The following is a 19,103-nucleotide window of genomic DNA, read 5'->3' as shown; positions in this document are numbered from 1 at the left end:
GAAGTTACTGTAAAGTATGAATAAAAATCAAACTAGTTAACTACTAAATATATTTGCAGTACATATTTCTTTAAAATCATGTTGTTTTCCTCAAATTCAATAAATATCTAGGGAAATATTTTACTCTAATACAATGGATGATATCCGTACATTAACCTCTGCATTTGTACAATTGTAAAGTGTATTGCATCGATCAAATAACATATTACTTTCGAACGATAGTATATGTACATTATAATTTTAATACAAATATAAATATTTCGAATAACAAAAAAATAGAAAATAACTATCAGAAATTTTTATAAATATGTGTTTGGAAACAAGTAAAGCTAACAACATTCTTTCCATATCCAATAAATGTGCAATATCGTTTTAAAGATTAGATAAGAGTTATATCTGGTTCAATTAAACGTATTCCTCTATACTTGTCATACAATATACAGAAGTTGCAAGTTGCCACGTCAACTCGACAGATACACACGATTGTCAGCATGGCATCTCAGGTAATGAAGTTTTTAAGTGTAAGCGATTATAAAATATGAACTAAATAATACAAATTTAAGGTTTACGAATTCAATGTAGAAATGATGTGTGAAGGCTGCGCAAATGCTGTAACAAATGTACTTAATAAAAAGGAAGGTACTGATCAATCATTAATCTATAGACAATATTTTTACAATATTAATGAGCAATTAATATAAGTTTTATTTCAGTTTGAAATAGAATTATACATTTTAATTTCAGTTATGTAAATATGATAGTTAATTACAAATTATGTGACTACATTGCATGCAATATCTCAAATGTCTGAAAAATATTTGTCCTTGAAAATTTATGTATTATAATCCTACTTAAATTCATTTGTAGGTGTTACAAATGTACAAATTGATTTAGAAGAAAAGAAGGTATTTGTATCGTGCACACTTACTTCTGACGAAGTATTACAAGTCATTAGGAAAACTGGAAAACCGTGTCAATTTTTGGGAGTAAAAAAATAAATGTAATATGTATCTAATAACTATTTTTGAAAACTTAATATTTTATTTAAATAAGATCATTGAATAAAATGGTGCTTTGTGTATAAGGATTTAAAGACTTCAAATTATACAAAAAATGATTTAAAATTACAATATTTCTATGAAACTATAGAAAAAATTGAATTTAGTACTTTTTTTATCTTAATATGAACTGCATTTTAAATTTACATCTTAAAATATTTAGTATTCACTTACAGAAATAAAATAATCACTCAATCTCATATATAAAATAGAAACATTTATTTCCTTAATTCTTCTTCTAACACTGTTAAGCGCTGTTCTAAAACAGTAACAACATCACGTAATGACTGTACTTGTTCATTAAGTGCATCTACTATGTTACATGAATGTGTGGAAGATTGTGGATCAGAGCAGTCTTTGGATAAATACAACATATTTGCAGTACAGTCTTTTTCAATGGGTCTTTGAACTTTTTCATTGATTGTTTTTTGTTTTGCACTTTCTTTCAAACCTTTAAGATCAGGTACTTTACAACGACATTCATTATTTTGTAAATTCATATTATCAAATTTTGTATGTAATAACTAAAATAATAGAAAAATGTAAGTTATATGTAAAATTAATTTTATACAGATTCTGTATTAACCCTTCGCGGACGGGACGGTTCAAAGTGAACCGTACCGTGGTGCCGAGCTCCTGCCGCGATAGTCATTTAAAATTGCCAGCACATATTTCTGCTTAACCTCGGCCATCGACATGCATTTAGGTGGAACACATATATGCGTTTCTCGGCTCTATCAACTGTTTTCGCCAAACGCATATATGAGTTCTTCGGCCAATTTGATGATTTGCGTAAAACGCATATATGCGGCGCTCGTCCGCAAAGGGTTAAGGATAAAATCATATGATACTCATTACTTCTTCTTTCTCCTTTTCCAGAAATGTATCAATTTTATGTAATTTTTCATCTTCAGTGTTAGATATTGTTTTTTTAATATATTGTTGAGGAATTTTATAACCAATATCATCTTTATCAAAATTAGTTTTCCACATTAATAATTGACGATCTGCTCCACCAGAAGCAAAAAATTCTCCATTAGAAGAGAATGTTATTGATGTCACACTTGTACCATTTGCATGTCCTTTAAGTGTATAAATTGGACGACCCTCTAATAAATCTAAAACCTGTTTCATCATTTTAAATATACTTAATGCAGACAAATATATAAAATATAAAAATAATATAATCTACCTTCATTGTGGAATCACTGGAAGCAGTTAACATAAAGTTTCCTCTAGGATGGAATTTTACCATATTAACAGGTCCTTTATGAGTTGCATAATGTTGATACAAGGAAGTAGAACGCAGATCATATAATTTTACACTACCAGACATATTTGCAGATCCAATAACCGAGCCACTTGGATGAAATTCCACATATGTATTATAAGCTAATAAAATTATTTGTTTTATATGTTAGTTTCTATTAAGTCATTCTTGTGAAAATACAAAAAATGTTATGCGGATATATATTTAATACCTTTTACATCATTAAAAGTTTTAATACATTGTCCACTAATAACGTCCCATAATTTTATTGTTTTGTCATCACTACAGGAAACGATAAGCCTACCATCTAAAGAAAATTTTGCACATCTGACCCAACTTGTATGATTTACAAATGACATCAGAAACTTTCTTTGACATACCATCCATAATTTAATGCTTTTATCATCTGATGCAGTAAGTAACTATATATCATTGTATACATAAATTTAGATAATTTAAAGTTTTCAAATTAATAAATAATTTACTTTACCCTCATCTAAAATACTGGTACCTTTTCTCCATCTGGACTAAATTCTACTGATCTGACAGCTCCTGCATGTGCTTTAAAGTCTAAACATTGACCTGTCACTTTGGGGACCCAAATTCTGACAGACCTATCTCTAGAAGCACTAGCTATGACTTCCCCAGATGGTGCATAAGTAACACTATTAATAACATCCTTATGTCCTAGAAATCTGTAAGCTCTTACAGATTCCTTAAGATTCCATAATATTATAGTTTTGTCCAAACTACTCGATGCAAGTTGAGTGGTCTCAGGATGAAAGCATAAACTCGTGATAACATTATCATGGCCTTTAAAATGTTTTTCAATTGTAGGATCATAAGCAGTTTCAATCATTGTCCTAACACAAGAAATAACTTATATCAAGTTGCAATAAAATATTTTGTTGTTACACTAACTAGATATATGTATACATTTAACAGATACAATATTCGTAACCTAATAATAATTACTAATGCATATATTTACAAATTACTTTGTAATATATATTGCAATAATATTATATATAATATAAAAATAATTAACTCAACATAAAGAACTCTCAATCCAAAGAAAATAAAAACTATTTGGTTACCTTTACTTCATTACAATGGACGTTATTATAATTCTGTTATAACTGCTTTTAAGATATGATTAAAGACTATTAGCCTATTAAAATATTACAGTTTAATCTCTTAAATTAACCGTGCCTATATTAATTTACTGGATAAAAATACTATCAAGTTTTATACTCGTATTCATATTATACATTCGATTCAAAACAAATTTTAACTACGGCAATCAATTTAAGTACCATATATTTGGCCCGATTGCACATGATGGACTAGATAGCGAATTATGAAATTTCTCCCACCACTTCACACATTAATGCAATAACCGTGTTCGGTAGGTTCGGTACTTTTGACAGTTTCAAAGACTCGAGAAAATAAGAAAGTATGAAGCTTCTCTCTCATTCTTGAGAGATTTGAAATCCAATTTGTGAGCAGACTGCGTGATTGATTGACTGTTCTTTAAGTGTTTGGAGAGACCTCGTAAAATATTAATGGTTTTCGAGTGGTCTTTTCATTTAAGGAAGATAATTCTAGGAACTATATTCAACTGCACCACTGAACTCGGTAAAGTTGGTAAATGTAGAAAAGCAGTTCCTGGGTATCATATAAGGTTCTATTAAACCTGTCGATTTCAATAAATATTGTAATAATAAGTTTCATTCATTCTCATAGATGGAAATTGAAATATTTTAGCAACATAGAACTAAGAATATTTCCAAAGTTTTAGCTACCCTTATAGCTTAATGAAATTTTCCATGTTCCATGTTTTCATAGATCCTACTTTAATAGTGAGTAACCCATCATGTGTGATCTGGCCGCTATGATACTGTACTATATTAATGAGATACGAAAGCGCGAAGTTCAATCTTCTCGATACAAATATCAAGTACAATGTCTAGAATCATTTGCAGCTGTTAACTAGTGCCTCGGTATGCTGTTTATTCCGTAAGAAAAGGATTAAGTAATCAGTTTACTTACTTAATTGCGACATATTTGTATTACAAGTAAATAATATAAATATTTAATAATTTCATAAAAAAAGAAAAGTAGGAAGTAGCATCCAAATACGATTAATTAAACACTTTATTTCACTTTTTTATTTTTTATTTGAGAACAAGCTGAAGAGTGAATCGTTGCTTCTCGTGTTGACAATGAGTACGATAGATAGGCTAGTTAGCAGGGTTGAATTAGATCTTTATTTGGAAGATACATAGGTATTCATAGGATATTTGAACATAACTGTAGATGGAGGTGATTAAACACAAATGTACAAACGAAATACAATACGGTACTCCTTATCACGTGTTTGGCGGTGTGAGCGTGGCTTTTTGTCAGTGGCGCGGTATTCAACACGCCTTTTCTGGCTCTAGTCAGTAATTGTACACTCGACTTACATGCTAAAGCTCCGCACTATCGCTTCTTTTCTTTTAAAAATAATCATATATATTTTGCGATAAAAAAAATCAGGTAATGTTGCTTCATAAACTTGACATTGCACTGCAATCTCTTTTACTTGACCAATTGCGTAGGCGACCGTGAAGAATTTTGGAATCACACAGAAAAAACAGAAGAGGGAGCGATATAATTTATAGCAATCATGAAACGTCTTTCATGAAGAATGTTTTTAGAGATTTAAGTATTATGCAAACTTTTCATCTCTTCTAACTACTAAATCTCGACAACTTTTAATTCTCTAAATGCTTCACAAATTCATAGACCAAAAATGGAATATGAAGTTAAGAAGATATATAGGGCTAGAAGGCATTGCTCACTGTATCCTCTTTTTTCTGGTAGTTTAAAAAATTCTATAGAACGATACGCCGCAAGCAAAGAGATGGTCGTGCAGATCATCTATTCGTGTAATCGTTTTAATGTTATTTTTTAAATACATCCTTGTGTCTTTGCGTGAAATGCTTGTATGAGTTCTCATTTTTTTTGTATTTTTTTTATAATAAAATTATATTTCTAATCTTTGTTGATCAGCTGTTGTTGCCCTGTGAAAACTGCCTTCTGTCACAACACAATAATACTTGCATGGTGGGTTCACACTTCTGAATTTGGTTGATCTCTTCTTATATCACAATGCATAATCATTTCGTTAATATTAATAGGATCTTTTCCCTGATAATCGCAGATACCAAATTCAAATGCAAAATTTTGGTTATTCAATGTCTTATTTAAGAAATATCCTAAGCCGCAGGAAAGTATATTATCAAATGTGTCTTCTTTTGTATTCATTTTTTTTCTTTGCATCAAAACAATAAAATGCAATATTTTCAGGTGTAAAACCATGCAATATCCGCATTTTCTTCATTTTTAGTCCAATGCACATAAAGACACAATTAGTTAGTCGTTTACGTTCTTTTGTATATTTGACAAAACTATCGAACAACAATCTTAAACCTTAAAGTTGCTACTTTATATATTAAAACTCACGTATACGACTCGTGCAAAATTCACTTTGCTCATGCTGAAGATACGACTTAGGTTTTTTCATAAATAGACAATTGAATTATGATCTTACAGCATTATTATAATGTTTCACTGTGCATTGCTCTATCGCATTTTTATTACTGTTGCGTGTGAGGTTTACCACGTGGTGTATAACCACCACGGTTTCCTCCCCTTTGACCACGAAACTGTCCTCGGCTACCTCTGTCCATGCCACGCTCACCTCGCGGACCTCCTCTCGGTCCACCACCACCCCTCTTATAGCCGGAGTTGTAACCACTGTTTCCATCATTATTTCCCCAAGAACGTTGTTGATAACCATTTTGATAATTACTATCATTACGATAATATGTTCCTGAAAAGAAAATCATTATTAATTCAATATATAGAATCACGACAAATTACATATTTAAAAAATTTTGTTTACATTCTTTACCTTGTCCACCACGTCCATTTTGTTGATAACCACCGCCCCTGCCTCTTCCATTATACCCATTAGAACTGCCTCTCCTTCCACTTCTTCCTCTGTATCCACTGCGCTGTTGATCGCCCCAAGCTTGCTGAGACGTTTGTTGTTGTGGCTGTTGTGAATCTTGAGCAGGTTGTTGTGATTGATCCGCTTGATTCCAATCATTAGACTCAGTCATCTGACACCAATCTACAGATTCATTTGGTTGTTCCAATTCTGCTTCTGGTGCTACTGTTTCTTCTTGATTTTCTTCAGTTTTTTCCTAAAAACCATTTCATTGTAAGTATTACAGAATACAATGAAATAATGTACATTTAATACGAATTGAATTTACCTCTGCAGGTTGCTGCTGATTTTCTTGTTGATGTTCAAAATTTTGTGTTTGTGCTTGTGAAGGAGCAGGTTGTTGTGGTGGCTGTTGAAAGTTTGCAGGATGTTGTGGACTATATTGTATATTTGGTTGTTGATGTGAGGGTGGCATTGGAATAGGTGGAGGTGGATTAGGATTAGCAAATCCAGGAATGTGAGACATATCCTGTGGTGGTTGATGTTGATATATTACCTGTTGTGCTACTACTGGTGCATTTGCAAAGTTTTGATTTGTAAAAGTTTGTGAGGGAATAGGTGCATTTACAGCAGCAGGAATGTGTGAAACAATAGGTGTCTGTGACGTAACATCTGGCGAATCGAGCTCCGACTCTTGCAAAAAAAAGAAATTCGGTGTGCCTATAACATCATTAATTCTAGGAGCTTGTGGTTGTTGTTGTTGAGTTTGAGACTGTTGTTGTTGCTGTGGCTGTGGTTGAGGAACGAATCCTGTAGCATTTGTGTAATAAGATGTTTCAACTGGTGCAGCCGGATGTGGTGGAATGGGTTGTGCGACTACGGGAATAGGACCAGAAACCGGAGTAGTACCAGAAACAACAGGAATAGGAGCAACTTGTACTGGAAAATTAGGAATAGGAATCATAGACTCGGGTGGAATGTGTCTGTCATTGCTATTATAATCTTCATTGACTTGTTCTTGTACAGGAATATCGGATATTTGTGTCTCTGTGACTATTTCTGTAGCCTGTAAAGAAAAATTTAATAAAGAAACTTTTAATATTATGTTATATTCCTTTTTCACAGTTAGTTTAACTAAATATGTTTAGTTAAATCCATGTTAAATTAGATTATGAAGTAAATATTGCAACATACTTCCTCTATTATAGCCTCAGTTTCATGAACTTGATCAAAATAGCCACATTGATTAATGGAAGAAATGATTTCCTTTAATTTGTTGTAAGTTGTACCAACAACTTCTCTTTGCTTTCCATCGATAATGGCCACATAGTGTTCTGCTACTTTTTGTACTTGTTGAAGAAATGTTGGTTCTCCTTCCTCCCTATGATGTTTCATCATAACTTCATTATATAGACTGTCCAAGTACTTTAAATCTTCTTCTGATAATTTCACAGCACCATTTTTTCCAGTAAGAAAATCTTCTCTAACACATTGTGTTCCCATGTTCATAAGTGCATCTTGAATAAGAAGAACCTCTCTCACCTATATTAAAAATATACATGAAATATTTGACAAACCTTCTATTATGATGTTCAAATGATGTTTTAAATTTACTTTTGCAATATCCTGTTGCATCCTTTCAATAGCTTCTTTCCTTGCCAATTTTTTCTGTTGTTTAACTGCATCCTGTGCAATGCTAGCAATTTGCTTACATAGTTCCCGTGTAATATCCAATGTTTGTAACACTTCGTCATACTTGGCCACTGCTGTTTTTTGATCTGCGTTTAGTTCCCTACCATTTTTCTGCAGATCCCTATATGATTCTAATTTTACCTAAATATAATATATATTATTAATGTCATAAAAGTACTTCAGACATATACAACACAAATCATAAGATTAACTTATATATTAAAAAAAATAGTACATATGTACTTAATTTATAGAAATGTACACGTAATTTTATGTATGTGTACTTATACTATAAAAATAAGAATATCAAAGTTACAGGAAAAAAGTAACTATTTTATTACAACTTTTAATAAACTTCACATACAAGAACCTGTATCTAATTATTTATACAAGAAAGTAATACACTACACGATTTTTAAGAGACTGCAATTTTAGAAAACTTCGCGCAAATTCCAAAAACGAGGGCAGCCGAAAAACTATTTACTGATGTATAACAATGCAATTTTTATATGTAAATTTTTCAATTAAATTATTAACATTTTGTCGAATCAGAGGTACTATTACACAATCTCATTTACTGGTAGCGGCTCGAAAGCGTGTCGCGTAAAGTTTTGTGCACATCGTTAGAAGATACCGCCATGACACGAGGTTCAGGATAGGAAATTTAGGCATTTGAATGTTCATAGGACTATAATGTTGTTATAAATCAGTTTCAACAGAAAGAGTCCGATAATAAAGTATCATAATAAGAGTAAGTTGATCTTAGTATAATCATTAGATACCTATGAATTCTCAAGCGTGAGCACATGGCGTATCCAATCATGGCGGATCACACCGTGAAAGCCATCCAACTGACAGATAGTTTTCTCACCCTTATTTGCGTATGTATCATTCGAATACTCACCTTACGCTTTTCAAGATTCCGTATCTTATGTTCGATAACGATGATCGCCTGGCGTATGGGTTCTACGGTCTCCGTAGAGGCCTGTTTCTCTAGTTTAGGGTTGGCAGAAGGCATCCTTCACGGGCAACAAACGCGAACTGGAAATCAGAATAGGAACGAGTCGCGGGGTACAGGGGCAGGGAAGTGGTATACTTAAGCGCATGCTCACTCCAATGTTGTACCTAACCTCTATGCCAGTGCCGTAACAATTTTCTATCAGAACCCGTTTCTTCTTATTACACAAATTACCACAATATACAAATATTTACATTATCAATATTACGCCTGTATTAAAATATAGAAAACCCATATTCCTGTGATATGTACATCACTTGCAAAAGTTAAAATTTTTTTAATCTACTGCTTTTATTAAAAATTAAACGAAATTGTCCCCGAGATACATCCCAAGTTATTATATATATTTTTTTAAAGTATAAATACACATGAACTTATAATTGTTATATATGTTAAAATAACACTGAATCAGATACAACAGTGATATTAAAGCAGTTTTATAAAATTTTCAATTTTATTGAAAAAGATTCATAAAAACATAAATTATGAGAGTAATATTCCACTATAATATAATATGTATATTTTGATCGTATTTTTTTTTAAATCGTAATAATAAAAATACTGTAACTCCTTCGTGTAGTTAAAAAATGTAATACTTGATCTTCATCATGTTCAAGAAAGCAATAAGAAGTTTATAATTAAACAAATAAACGTACGCTTTTCTGTTTTCAAAGTAAATACAATATAACAATAATATTAATTTCTACAATTATGATAATAACGATTTTACTGCAAGCTAGTGCTATGTATAATACTTCAACTCGTATCTTTCGTCATAACTGCCGTTTCTACTTAAAACAAATGACTGATAAATAATGAACTTCCGATTAAAATGAGTCAAATTTTATAATTTTACGATTTAATTAAATGATTTGAAACATGAATTGATATATGTATAAAAGCACCAACTTTTTATCAATACGAAATATTGCATGGCACATTTGCTAGAAAGAAAATCTTTTGTAACTGCATACTTTCCTTTATTGTTACTGCGTCAGTATCCAAATGCCCGCATTTTTAGGTTTCAAGTTAATAGTTTCCTCCAATAATTTATTATACAACTCGGTAAATCCGACAATAATCACTAATACAATAATTTCAATTCATTATAGGCTATGAAAGATGTCTAAAGCCCTATGGCTTTGTCGTAGCAGTCACCTGTCCTTACTATTATATTTTTACAATTTACAAATATAATTTGATATATCGTCTTCGAAAAATACATTCGCGCCACACACGCATATCACCACTCTCGTCGTTAGAGAATATCTTTTTCTTAACAAATCTAAAAACAGATCAAAAACTTAAACGATTTACGACTTAAACAATGATAATAATAGTCATAATGAAGATGATAATAATTATTTTAACATAATAATATTAATATGATCCGAAGTATAGTATATAATGTACAGCAAAATTGTTAGTGAATATTACTCTATCATTAGGTATCTATTACCTATTGGAAGGAAAACATTCATGGAAACGTTCTTAGTGACAAAATATACTCAAACCTTAGTTTCCAAATTGTTTATAGCAAAATTAAATTCCTTTTTAACCTTATATCATTTCAACATTGCGATTACCAAGTAGATAAAAAATGTATTGAAGTTATTAAATTTGTAATAAGCAGGTTTTAAGTTTTAGATACTTCTAGATTTTTAAAAATAGGACTGAACTAGAACATATATCATTTGTTAATATTATTTTAGTTTTCATTAATTGTTATATAAGATTTGAAAAACGCATATGATGTGAATTCAAATAGTAGGATAAATAATAATAAATATAATTTTGCACAATAAGATTAAAGATCTTAATCACTGATATTATCAGGATTTCTATGAAAATAGATATATTTCTTAATGCAACATCCATTCATACTTCATATTTTTGAGAAAAATAAATGACCTAAAATGAAATTAATATTTTATTTATATTTTGTGAAATGAGACTGCAGGATTTGCATGTTAAGAATCATTTTAACATGGAAGAATTCAAAAACTAATTAGTAGTTTGAATTGCTAAGGTACTGCAATGGAAGAAATAATGCATGTAGTTGACAAGATTATATGTCAAAACATGAACCAAAGGTGTACAGAAGGAAATATTCCTAATCTTATTAAAAGTACCTTTATGTACAAATGTTCTACAAGATGTCTAAAGTGTTTCAATAAAAGAACAATGCATATTTTCAAAATATTGCATTTACTATAAAGCATTTTGTTAAAAGAATGTTATCTTAAAATCACCACTGGATATTCTTAACGTATTTTATACGCATCAGTTTTATAGTTGTATGATCTGCTTATATACAAAGTAACATGAACATAAATACCGTTTACATATGTTAAATCATTAAAAAAGATAAGGTTAAGCTATTTTGTAAAAAAATGCACAATGAAATCAAAAATTACAATTAGAGGAACGAACAGCATAACAGTTTCTGCTTTTTACAGAGATAGACCTTCATGGTTGCAAAGAGTGTGATGTATGTAAATATGTTACAGAAGGTCACGGCGTTCTATACGCCATATCACTTTGTATGTTTTATCTTAAAATCATTTGTCTTTCGTATTTTTTCAGATCTTAACACTTCAGACCTCGATATTATATAAGATTATCACGATACAAATGCTAGAACTAAATGTCTATATTCACACAAATATTCGTATATCTCTATTATTATGCTACTACAATGGCAAAGTTTGGGCTCATTTCTAATTCTTACGCGGAGATGAATATTTTACATATGTCTGTTATGTATTTTACATATGGTATTTATGCGCGAATCGTTTCTTACTTACCCCGCTGTTTACTACTTATCACTATCACTATAACTATAGTTTCTTGATTACACATTAATATTTAATTTCACCATTCGTCACAGCGTGTAGTATTAACTTGAATTAAATATTTACCATCCTCAAAATACAATATTCAATTGTTTGGTCTCGAGACTGGTGTTAACTTTACATCCATAAAATCGATATATCACTAAACCCCTAATGGTCTTGTGACATTGAAGATTAAACAGAACCAATGATTATCATAGCACCACTAAGATGGTATACTGCTCATTTGCACATTGCAAGACACTGTTTCAGAATTGTCTTCAGTTTTTTGTGTAGGCACCTGTGAATCGGAAGTATTAGCAGTCACTTCAGTTACTTGCGTTATTGAAATGTTTTCAACTGTTTCTCCCACGTTATACACTGAAGAGGATAAAGTAGATTTTGGATTTGATTTTGCTTTTGTTTGTTGCTCCAAATTATCTATCTCTGCCCAGATAGCTCTAACTTCTTTAAATAGCTGAAAATGTTTGTGTACTTATTGTAACTGTAAATATTTTGTAGCCCAGATAATTTTAAGAATACATTTATTACTTACCTGATTTAACCATATTTCATCTGCTAATAATTCATTTAATATAATTGTAGTATCTTTATGAGGATCTGCTACTCTTTTATCTGCTACTCTTCTTGCACACTCCAGAAACATCAAATACTTCTGATGCGCTACTTTATTGTATAGAGCTACCTTTGCTTGACATATTCGACATAATAAAAAATCCTAAAAGTCATATAGTAAACTCAATCATAGAAATATTCTGCTAAAAAATGATTATTAAACAACAAATGAATAAGGTATTTTTTAAATATCACCTTTTCCTGAGGTATTCTTGGGTCAGGTGGAGAGCCTTCTAATGTAGTTGCATTATATGGTTGACCATACAATAAAACTCTGGCATGAATTTTAGACTGCTGGCAACCGGCACACGATTTTCCTTTGTACTCTGTTGATGGTAAATCTTTGAGAACATTAAGGCATGGCCAAGTTGATATTGCATTTATAACGTTTGATCTCCATTTTGTTGTCGATAGAAGACGACGTTTTCTCTCTTCTGTTACTTCATCGACGGTTTTAACGTTTGATAGAAAATAATCGTCTAAGCAGAATAAAAAATAAAGTACTTTATCAGTGAAAGTTATCTATATAAAATTGTATTTTCTATATATGTAAAATTACATGAAATGGTAATCATACCTTGTTCTTGAAATATTTCTGTAAGGAAATTAGAATCCAAAGCTTGTGAGATCAACGTTTGTATATATACTTCAAAATTATCTTGATATTTTTCAGTTTCTTTCATGGATTTATCAAAACTTTCGCTAAAAAATAAAATAAAAAATGCAAACATCTTTTTATATTTATTAATTATTAAATGTTTTTAAACCACGACCTACCTATCATCAATGATCATTTCATTTCTTAAGAACTCTACCACAGTTTCTGTCTTGCCTTGCTGCCAAAACTTTACTGGAACTTGTTGATATATGTGACGATTTTGCGGTGCCCAACCCGAATACTATAAAAATAATCATGTGTGTATGTGAAAACTTCATGAAAAATTATCTATTTCTTACCGTGGATATGTTTCTATATAAAGTCTTGCCATTGGATTTAAATGGCTCATACTTTTGGAGTAATGTTTTACCATCTATTCTCCAAAGTGCAGGATATTCTTCATTTAAATCTGCCTTAATTACAACAAATTCTCCAGACTGAAAAATATACAAACTTAAAATTATATTAAGCACAATTTTTTTTGGAAATGAACAATTATTAATGACAAAGGTTTATAATTAAATATTTAAATTAGTTTTGAAATTTAATTAAATTCCTTTGATATACATATAAAAGAAATTTACCGCATCTTCTGAAATATCCACAGAGCGCTGCATGCAATATATAAATATATATTTTTTCATATATGTATTGATTGTAATTAATAATATATTACTAAAATACATACCTTAAATGGTGAAATATCAATATCTTCATCACTGATGCATGCTAAAAGTTTTTCATCTATTTTGCAAGACAATTTTCCTGCAATATTTCCAGTTTTTGATTGTGTTTCATGCTTTCTTCTACTCGATTTCTTTGAAACAACATCACTAGAAGAGTAATCATCTTCCTCTAAAGCTTTTCTGCTCTTTTTGGTTATAACAGGTCTCCCACGTTTTTTCTTTTTTTCTTCTTCATCTCCAACTAATTTTACAGCAGGCGTCCAAGCAGGATCAGAATCAGAGTCACCCTGTTCTTCATCGTTATCAAAGTAATCTATACCCTGTTGCCGGTCTAGAAACTGTTTTACCGAAGTTTTTTCTTTCGCCTTTCTCCTAGATGTTTCTCGTCTCGGAGGTAAAAGTAAGGGATCTACTGTTAGAAAAATATTCAATTACAACATGTAATACTTCATTATAATATATGATAATAATAATATGTGTATTACCTTCTTCGTGCTTTTTTGAAGTTTTTCCAGACGACGGAAGTGTCATTACTTCCACTGCTGCTACTCTTCTCTTTCTACTTGTCAACCCACCAACTTTAACTGGTCTTCCCTTTTTAGATTTTCCTTCTGGTTTTGCAATCACTGTTTCTGTCATATTAGATGTGCTTGTATTTGTTACTTTTTTGTCAGGTTTCTTAGGAGGGAATAGAAAATCATCATCACTAGTAAAACCATCATCACTTGAATCAAAATTATGTTTTTTTCGTTCTTTTGGTAATGGAAAATATCGAGGATCATTAGCATAATCAATTACAGGTGTTTCTTTAGGTGCTGGTGGTTTTTCTGATTGTGTTTTTACTGCTTCTCCATTTGTAGAACTTTCAACTGGTTTATTAGGTTCTACAGGAATATAAGGTTTCGACCTACTCCAAGTTGCTTTTCTACCACCACGAACTGCAGGTGGAGGTGAAGGTTCCCTTTCACCTTGTAAGAATTTTAAATAACTTGTCATAAATCCTGAATTAGGATCTTTATTGGATCGTTTGAAGTCTTTATTTAATGAGCTCACATTTTGAATTGGTTGTTGATTTTGCTGTAAAAAACCTAATTCTTCTTCAATATTAGGAACAATTACTTTAGGCTGATCATCTCTGACTTCTTGACTATAATTAACATTTTGACTTGCTGTATTTTCACCAAAACCAATAGGCGTAATTTCAACGGAAGACTGAAATTCATGTGGATGGTGATGGCTTGGCGGAATATGAAAAGCAGGAAAATATGGTATAGGAGGTGGAGCATGATGATGAGGAACCATTAAAGATTGATGTTGATGTGCTGGTGTACCAACAAAGTTACTTGAATGGTGTAAAGTCGATTGTGAACTAAAAGCACCTGAGGTACCAGGAAACATTTTTGCAGGTGGTGGAGGTAAATTCCATCTCTCAAAATCAAAGTAACCATTTTGTTGTTGTTGATTTGTATTGTGATGTGCAGGTGGTGGTATTCTACTTAAATATTCTGTTACTGTTGTTGTTCCACTTATTTCATTCAGAGAACTATGTCCACTTTTTTCTAAACTCTTTCTTTTTTTATTAGCAGTGTCTACTTTGCGACGTTCTTCTGCTTGTTTTTGTTGTTCAGTTGGTGCAACAGGAACATTAGTTTGTTGTTGTACTTGACAAGAACCTTGTTGTAATGTCTGCAAATTTTTTACTATACTCATAGGATCTCCTCTACAGCTGCTTAAGTCTTGTAGAGTTACCTGGTTGGACTCAAAGTATGTCTGTTGTCTATCTGAAACATTTATAACTCGTTGTACTTGTTGTTGAACTGGTAAAGTCTGAGGATTTATTTCAGCATTTCCACCAGTATATAGAGCAACAGAAAATTTTCTGTTACTGTTTGGTTGCCGATTATCATTTTCCCAACATATTTGTTTTGGTGTTTGCGAAAAGTCTTGCTGTCTATCATAATTTTTACTATCTGTATTGTATGTAGTTTTATTTTCAGTAGCACCTAAAGCTCTTGTGATAACTGACGAATAAACAACTTGTCCTTGCGATGCAGGTCGTGGTACAGTAACATCTAGTGGTGATGGAGGTGTAACTTGTTGTACAGCTCCTTTGTATGGTGGTCCACTTGTACACTGATTTCCATTATTCTCTGTGTGTTGTTGTAATGGCGATGGAGATGATATTGTAGCCATTGGACTATTGTACATAGGATAAGCAGGACTTGGAACATGTCCTAATGGACTTGCTTGTGAATGTGCTTGTAATGGACTTGGCCTTCGTGGTACAACAACATTACAATCAGGTCCATTTTGAGTGGAATTATTGGAGGAGTAAACAGAATCAGTAGAAGTCGCAGACTTTGATCTCCCTGAATGATGATATTCTGAATCAGATCCTGTTAAGTAATGTCTATATGATGTTTGCTGCTGCTGCTGCTGTTGCTGTTGCTGTTGACTTAGAACATGAAATTGTTGCTGCTGCTGCTGTGATTGCTGAGGATGAGTCTGTAAGTTATTGTTCGATGGAGTTCTTTGATTACCAAGTTTCCCACTGGTATTTGTACAATTTGTACTATTTCCAGCTGTATAGTTTAAACCTCGCGAATCCATAATAGAAAAACTGATAGGGGACGATTGTGTATTATCTTGAGATGTTTGTTCGTTTCGTCTATGTTCACTATGTGTATTTAATTCTGGATATATCTTTGTCTGTGCTTTAGTTTGAATACTTTGTTGAGATGTAGGAGTTGCTTTATTTGGTGGTGAAGCAAAATTACTATTTCGTGTTGATTGTTTATCTTGAACTTGCGAAGATACAGATCTGACAGAGGTATTTAAAAATATAGTTGTTGATGCAACTGACCTAGCAGGGGGTTGAGGAATTCTATATTCTTTTCCAGCTGTATTACTTGGAGTTGAAACAATGCATGATTGTTGATGTTGAAGAGAAGGCTGCACCTTCCCATTAGAAGTTTGATTTCCATTACCAGCAGAATAATTATTTGCTAATGTTTCAGAACTAAAGGTAGTAGGTACTTGTTGAAAAAATGTTTGATTGTTACTTGTTTGTGACGTAGAAACCACTGATTTGACGCTTACTGCTGGTGACTGAGGTCTTACGCTTACTGTTTTCTTACTATCTGGGTAACTGGATGATTTAAATTCAGTAGCAGAGACAGAAGGTGTAGATAACTGAGAATTTATGTTATTTATAGTTTGAGTTGTGGCAAAATGAGAATTAAACGTATTTTCATAAACACCACCAGTTGGTTTTGTGGTAGATGGTCCTGGAGATGATGGAACAACACTTTCATGTGGCAAAATACCAAATGGACTTGGTAATTGCGCATTGTTTTGATGAGTCCATGCCAATGTAGATGTGGGTGATGTAGCTGCACCCTGATGTTCAAAAAATGTTGGTTGGTGTGCTGAACTATAATTCTCCCTTAGTACAGGGATATCAGATTCTGTTGTAGCATTCTGTTTTCCTACTGATACTGCTTGTGCTTGTGCTTGAGCAAGAGCTTGCCTATGTTGTGTAACATAATGCGCCTGCTTAGGATTGGGATGATGAAATAAAGGTGAAAAGACATCATATCCCACAGGGGGTGGAGACAGGAACCCCCCTGGGTTAAATGGAGATGGTTGACCCGCCAGAGTTGCTGTTGTATGGGCTGCTTGTAAAAGTAATTGCGGCGTTGTCGTTGGAACTGCTTGAGTAGCAGCTGTTGCTAAGTGATGAGATACAAAGTCACTGCTTGTGCTTGAAGTCGTTGATTGAAATGTACTGGTTGCACTACCTGTGGCAAGTCGATTATACGATGCATACCATGGACCAACGGGATCCATTACCCAAGCTTGGCACGGAAGTGCCTAGCCTGCTTGGTCCACGTATAGCAGGCTTTTGTTCGTAAGAATGTTACACATATACTTTGCGATATTCATAACATAACTTCTTGTCAAAACTTTTGTACGTCTATTTTTTGTGTATAAGTAAAAAACTATACTAAAAACTCTTTCACTGTATACATAGTCTATGAACTTTCATCCAATAATTAGGGCTGACAATATGATACAATGGCTCCTCCATCTTATTCTGAAAAAATAGATAGTTCTTATGTATGATTTAAGAATGAATATTGTAAAAGTTATAAAATTCAAACAATATAAATCAAAATACTTATTTATAATTTATATCAAAGTAAGGAAAATTAATATATAAACATTTAATTCGTGCATTCTAAGAACTAATATAAAATTCCTTTATTTGTTAAGAATCATGTTTTAACATGCACACTCCATTTATTTAAAAGCAAATTCCTAATACATTAAAACAAAACTTTTTGAAATCATATATACAGAACCGTTCAGATGTCATTTAGTGAGCAGAATGTCAAAATGTGTATCACAACAATGGTATACATATTGTCAGATTTTTTCGTTATAGAATTTATTTCTTTAATTATCACAATTGAAATTATAAAATTATAAATCAATAAAACGAAATCTCAATAACGAATAACCATATATGAAATTTACAAACACAAAAGACTCACGTTTTTCGTAAAATCCTTAATGCACCACAACAACACAATGTGTGCTACCAAGAGTAGCAATGGAACCAGCGTTTTTCGATGTATTGCACGACTTACGCCGTTCGAAAATTGTAGAAACAGTAGTTTATATAAAAAGAAGCTAATAACAGATGTGCGCCGTTTTTTAAGAAACGAAGAGAACCCAGTGTAGCGTCTTTTCATGTCCTATTGTAATAGGGTCCTTAGATGTTTCATACGTGCATAATCGGTCTTTATCAGAGGTAACAAAATCGCCACATTTATTACCAACAACAAATGCTGAAATGATGATTTCACCTTCAGCAATAAACAGCCATATGTTTGGATACCGATTACTTTTGCCGGTGTACAACAAGATATAACGTCTCGCCGAATAACACAATAAATATGGCTACACAAACTTCGCCAGCGCACGACACACGATCGGCTGGCACAGTGATTACGCTCACATGATTTGACCATCCGAAGAAAAGTGTACATTCCGGGTACACCCTAGACCCGGTACTCACGCACACACGGCGGCGAGTTAACGTCGCACGGGCTCATTTATCGCGGGGAATCAAACAATGTTACCCCACAGTACCCATTATAGGCCGCCATTTTGAATCGAATCAACAATAGACTGCGCCATCTACCGATCGCTGAACAGAGAAAGGGATCAACAGGCGGGATTTTTT

The 19,103-nt window shown here is 32.3% G+C and overlaps 4 protein-coding genes across 10 annotated transcripts; 1 reads left to right on the top strand and 3 right to left on the bottom strand.

Annotated features, from left to right (window-relative positions):
* Positions 1-150: 150 nt before the first annotated feature.
* Positions 151-2,525, top strand: Atox1 (Antioxidant 1 copper chaperone). Of its 2 annotated transcripts, none has more exons than XM_076320586.1 (3): positions 151-503; positions 583-639; positions 868-2,525. In XM_076320586.1, exons 2-3 carry the CDS (start codon positions 585-587, stop codon positions 996-998), a joined length of 186 nt encoding a protein of 61 aa, XP_076176701.1. In that variant the 5' UTR covers positions 151-503; positions 583-584; the 3' UTR covers positions 999-2,525. The 2 variants fall into 2 exon arrangements, with proteins under 2 accessions (XP_076176701.1, XP_076176700.1); XM_076320585.1 differs by having other exon boundaries at positions 159-503; positions 564-639.
* Poc1 (Proteome of centrioles 1) lies at positions 1,259-4,156 on the bottom strand. Of its 3 annotated transcripts, none has more exons than XM_076320577.1 (7): positions 4,134-4,156; positions 3,426-3,499; positions 2,840-3,191; positions 2,540-2,750; positions 2,251-2,450; positions 1,917-2,183; positions 1,259-1,582 (listed from the first exon to the last, which is right to left on the bottom strand). In XM_076320577.1, the coding sequence occupies exons 3-7, from the start codon at positions 3,185-3,187 to the stop codon at positions 1,277-1,279; spliced, it is 1,332 nt and encodes a 443-aa protein (XP_076176692.1). In that variant the 5' UTR covers positions 3,188-3,191; positions 3,426-3,499; positions 4,134-4,156; the 3' UTR covers positions 1,259-1,276. The 3 variants fall into 3 exon arrangements, with proteins under 3 accessions (XP_076176692.1, XP_076176691.1, XP_076176695.1); XM_076320576.1 differs by lacking the exon at positions 4,134-4,156 and adding an exon at positions 3,645-3,922; XM_076320580.1 differs by lacking the exons at positions 3,426-3,499; positions 4,134-4,156 and adding an exon at positions 3,645-3,922.
* A 419-nt stretch (positions 4,157-4,575) lies between these two features.
* On the bottom strand, positions 4,576-9,080 carry Capr (caprin family member). Its single transcript, XM_076320573.1, has 6 exons — positions 8,925-9,080; positions 7,943-8,161; positions 7,523-7,870; positions 6,657-7,394; positions 6,290-6,584; positions 4,576-6,208 (listed from the first exon to the last, which is right to left on the bottom strand). Exons 1-6 carry the CDS (start codon positions 9,036-9,038, stop codon positions 5,973-5,975), a joined length of 1,950 nt encoding a protein of 649 aa, XP_076176688.1. The 5' UTR covers positions 9,039-9,080; the 3' UTR covers positions 4,576-5,972.
* Positions 9,081-10,963: 1,883 nt separating this feature from the next.
* On the bottom strand, positions 10,964-19,005 carry LOC143151457 (uncharacterized). 4 transcript variants are annotated; one of them, XM_076320569.1, is made up of 10 exons: positions 18,409-19,005; positions 14,338-17,948; positions 13,855-14,264; positions 13,751-13,777; positions 13,466-13,603; positions 13,286-13,407; positions 13,086-13,210; positions 12,704-12,987; positions 12,429-12,611; positions 10,964-12,350 (listed from the first exon to the last, which is right to left on the bottom strand). In XM_076320569.1, the coding sequence occupies exons 2-10, from the start codon at positions 17,699-17,701 to the stop codon at positions 12,099-12,101; spliced, it is 4,905 nt and encodes a 1,634-aa protein (XP_076176684.1). In that variant the 5' UTR covers positions 17,702-17,948; positions 18,409-19,005; the 3' UTR covers positions 10,964-12,098. The 4 variants fall into 4 exon arrangements, with proteins under 4 accessions (XP_076176684.1, XP_076176685.1, XP_076176687.1 ...); XM_076320570.1 differs by having other exon boundaries at positions 13,855-14,261; XM_076320572.1 differs by lacking the exon at positions 13,751-13,777 and having other exon boundaries at positions 13,855-14,261.
* Between the last annotated feature and the right edge of the window lie 98 nt (positions 19,006-19,103).

The sequence above is a fragment of the Ptiloglossa arizonensis genome, chromosome 9, assembly GCF_051014685.1.
Source record: "Ptiloglossa arizonensis isolate GNS036 chromosome 9, iyPtiAriz1_principal, whole genome shotgun sequence".
Taxonomy (NCBI): domain Eukaryota; kingdom Metazoa; phylum Arthropoda; class Insecta; order Hymenoptera; family Colletidae; genus Ptiloglossa; species Ptiloglossa arizonensis.
The sequence above is the reverse complement of the archived record's forward strand: the minus strand, read 5'-3'. Positions and strand labels throughout refer to the sequence as shown.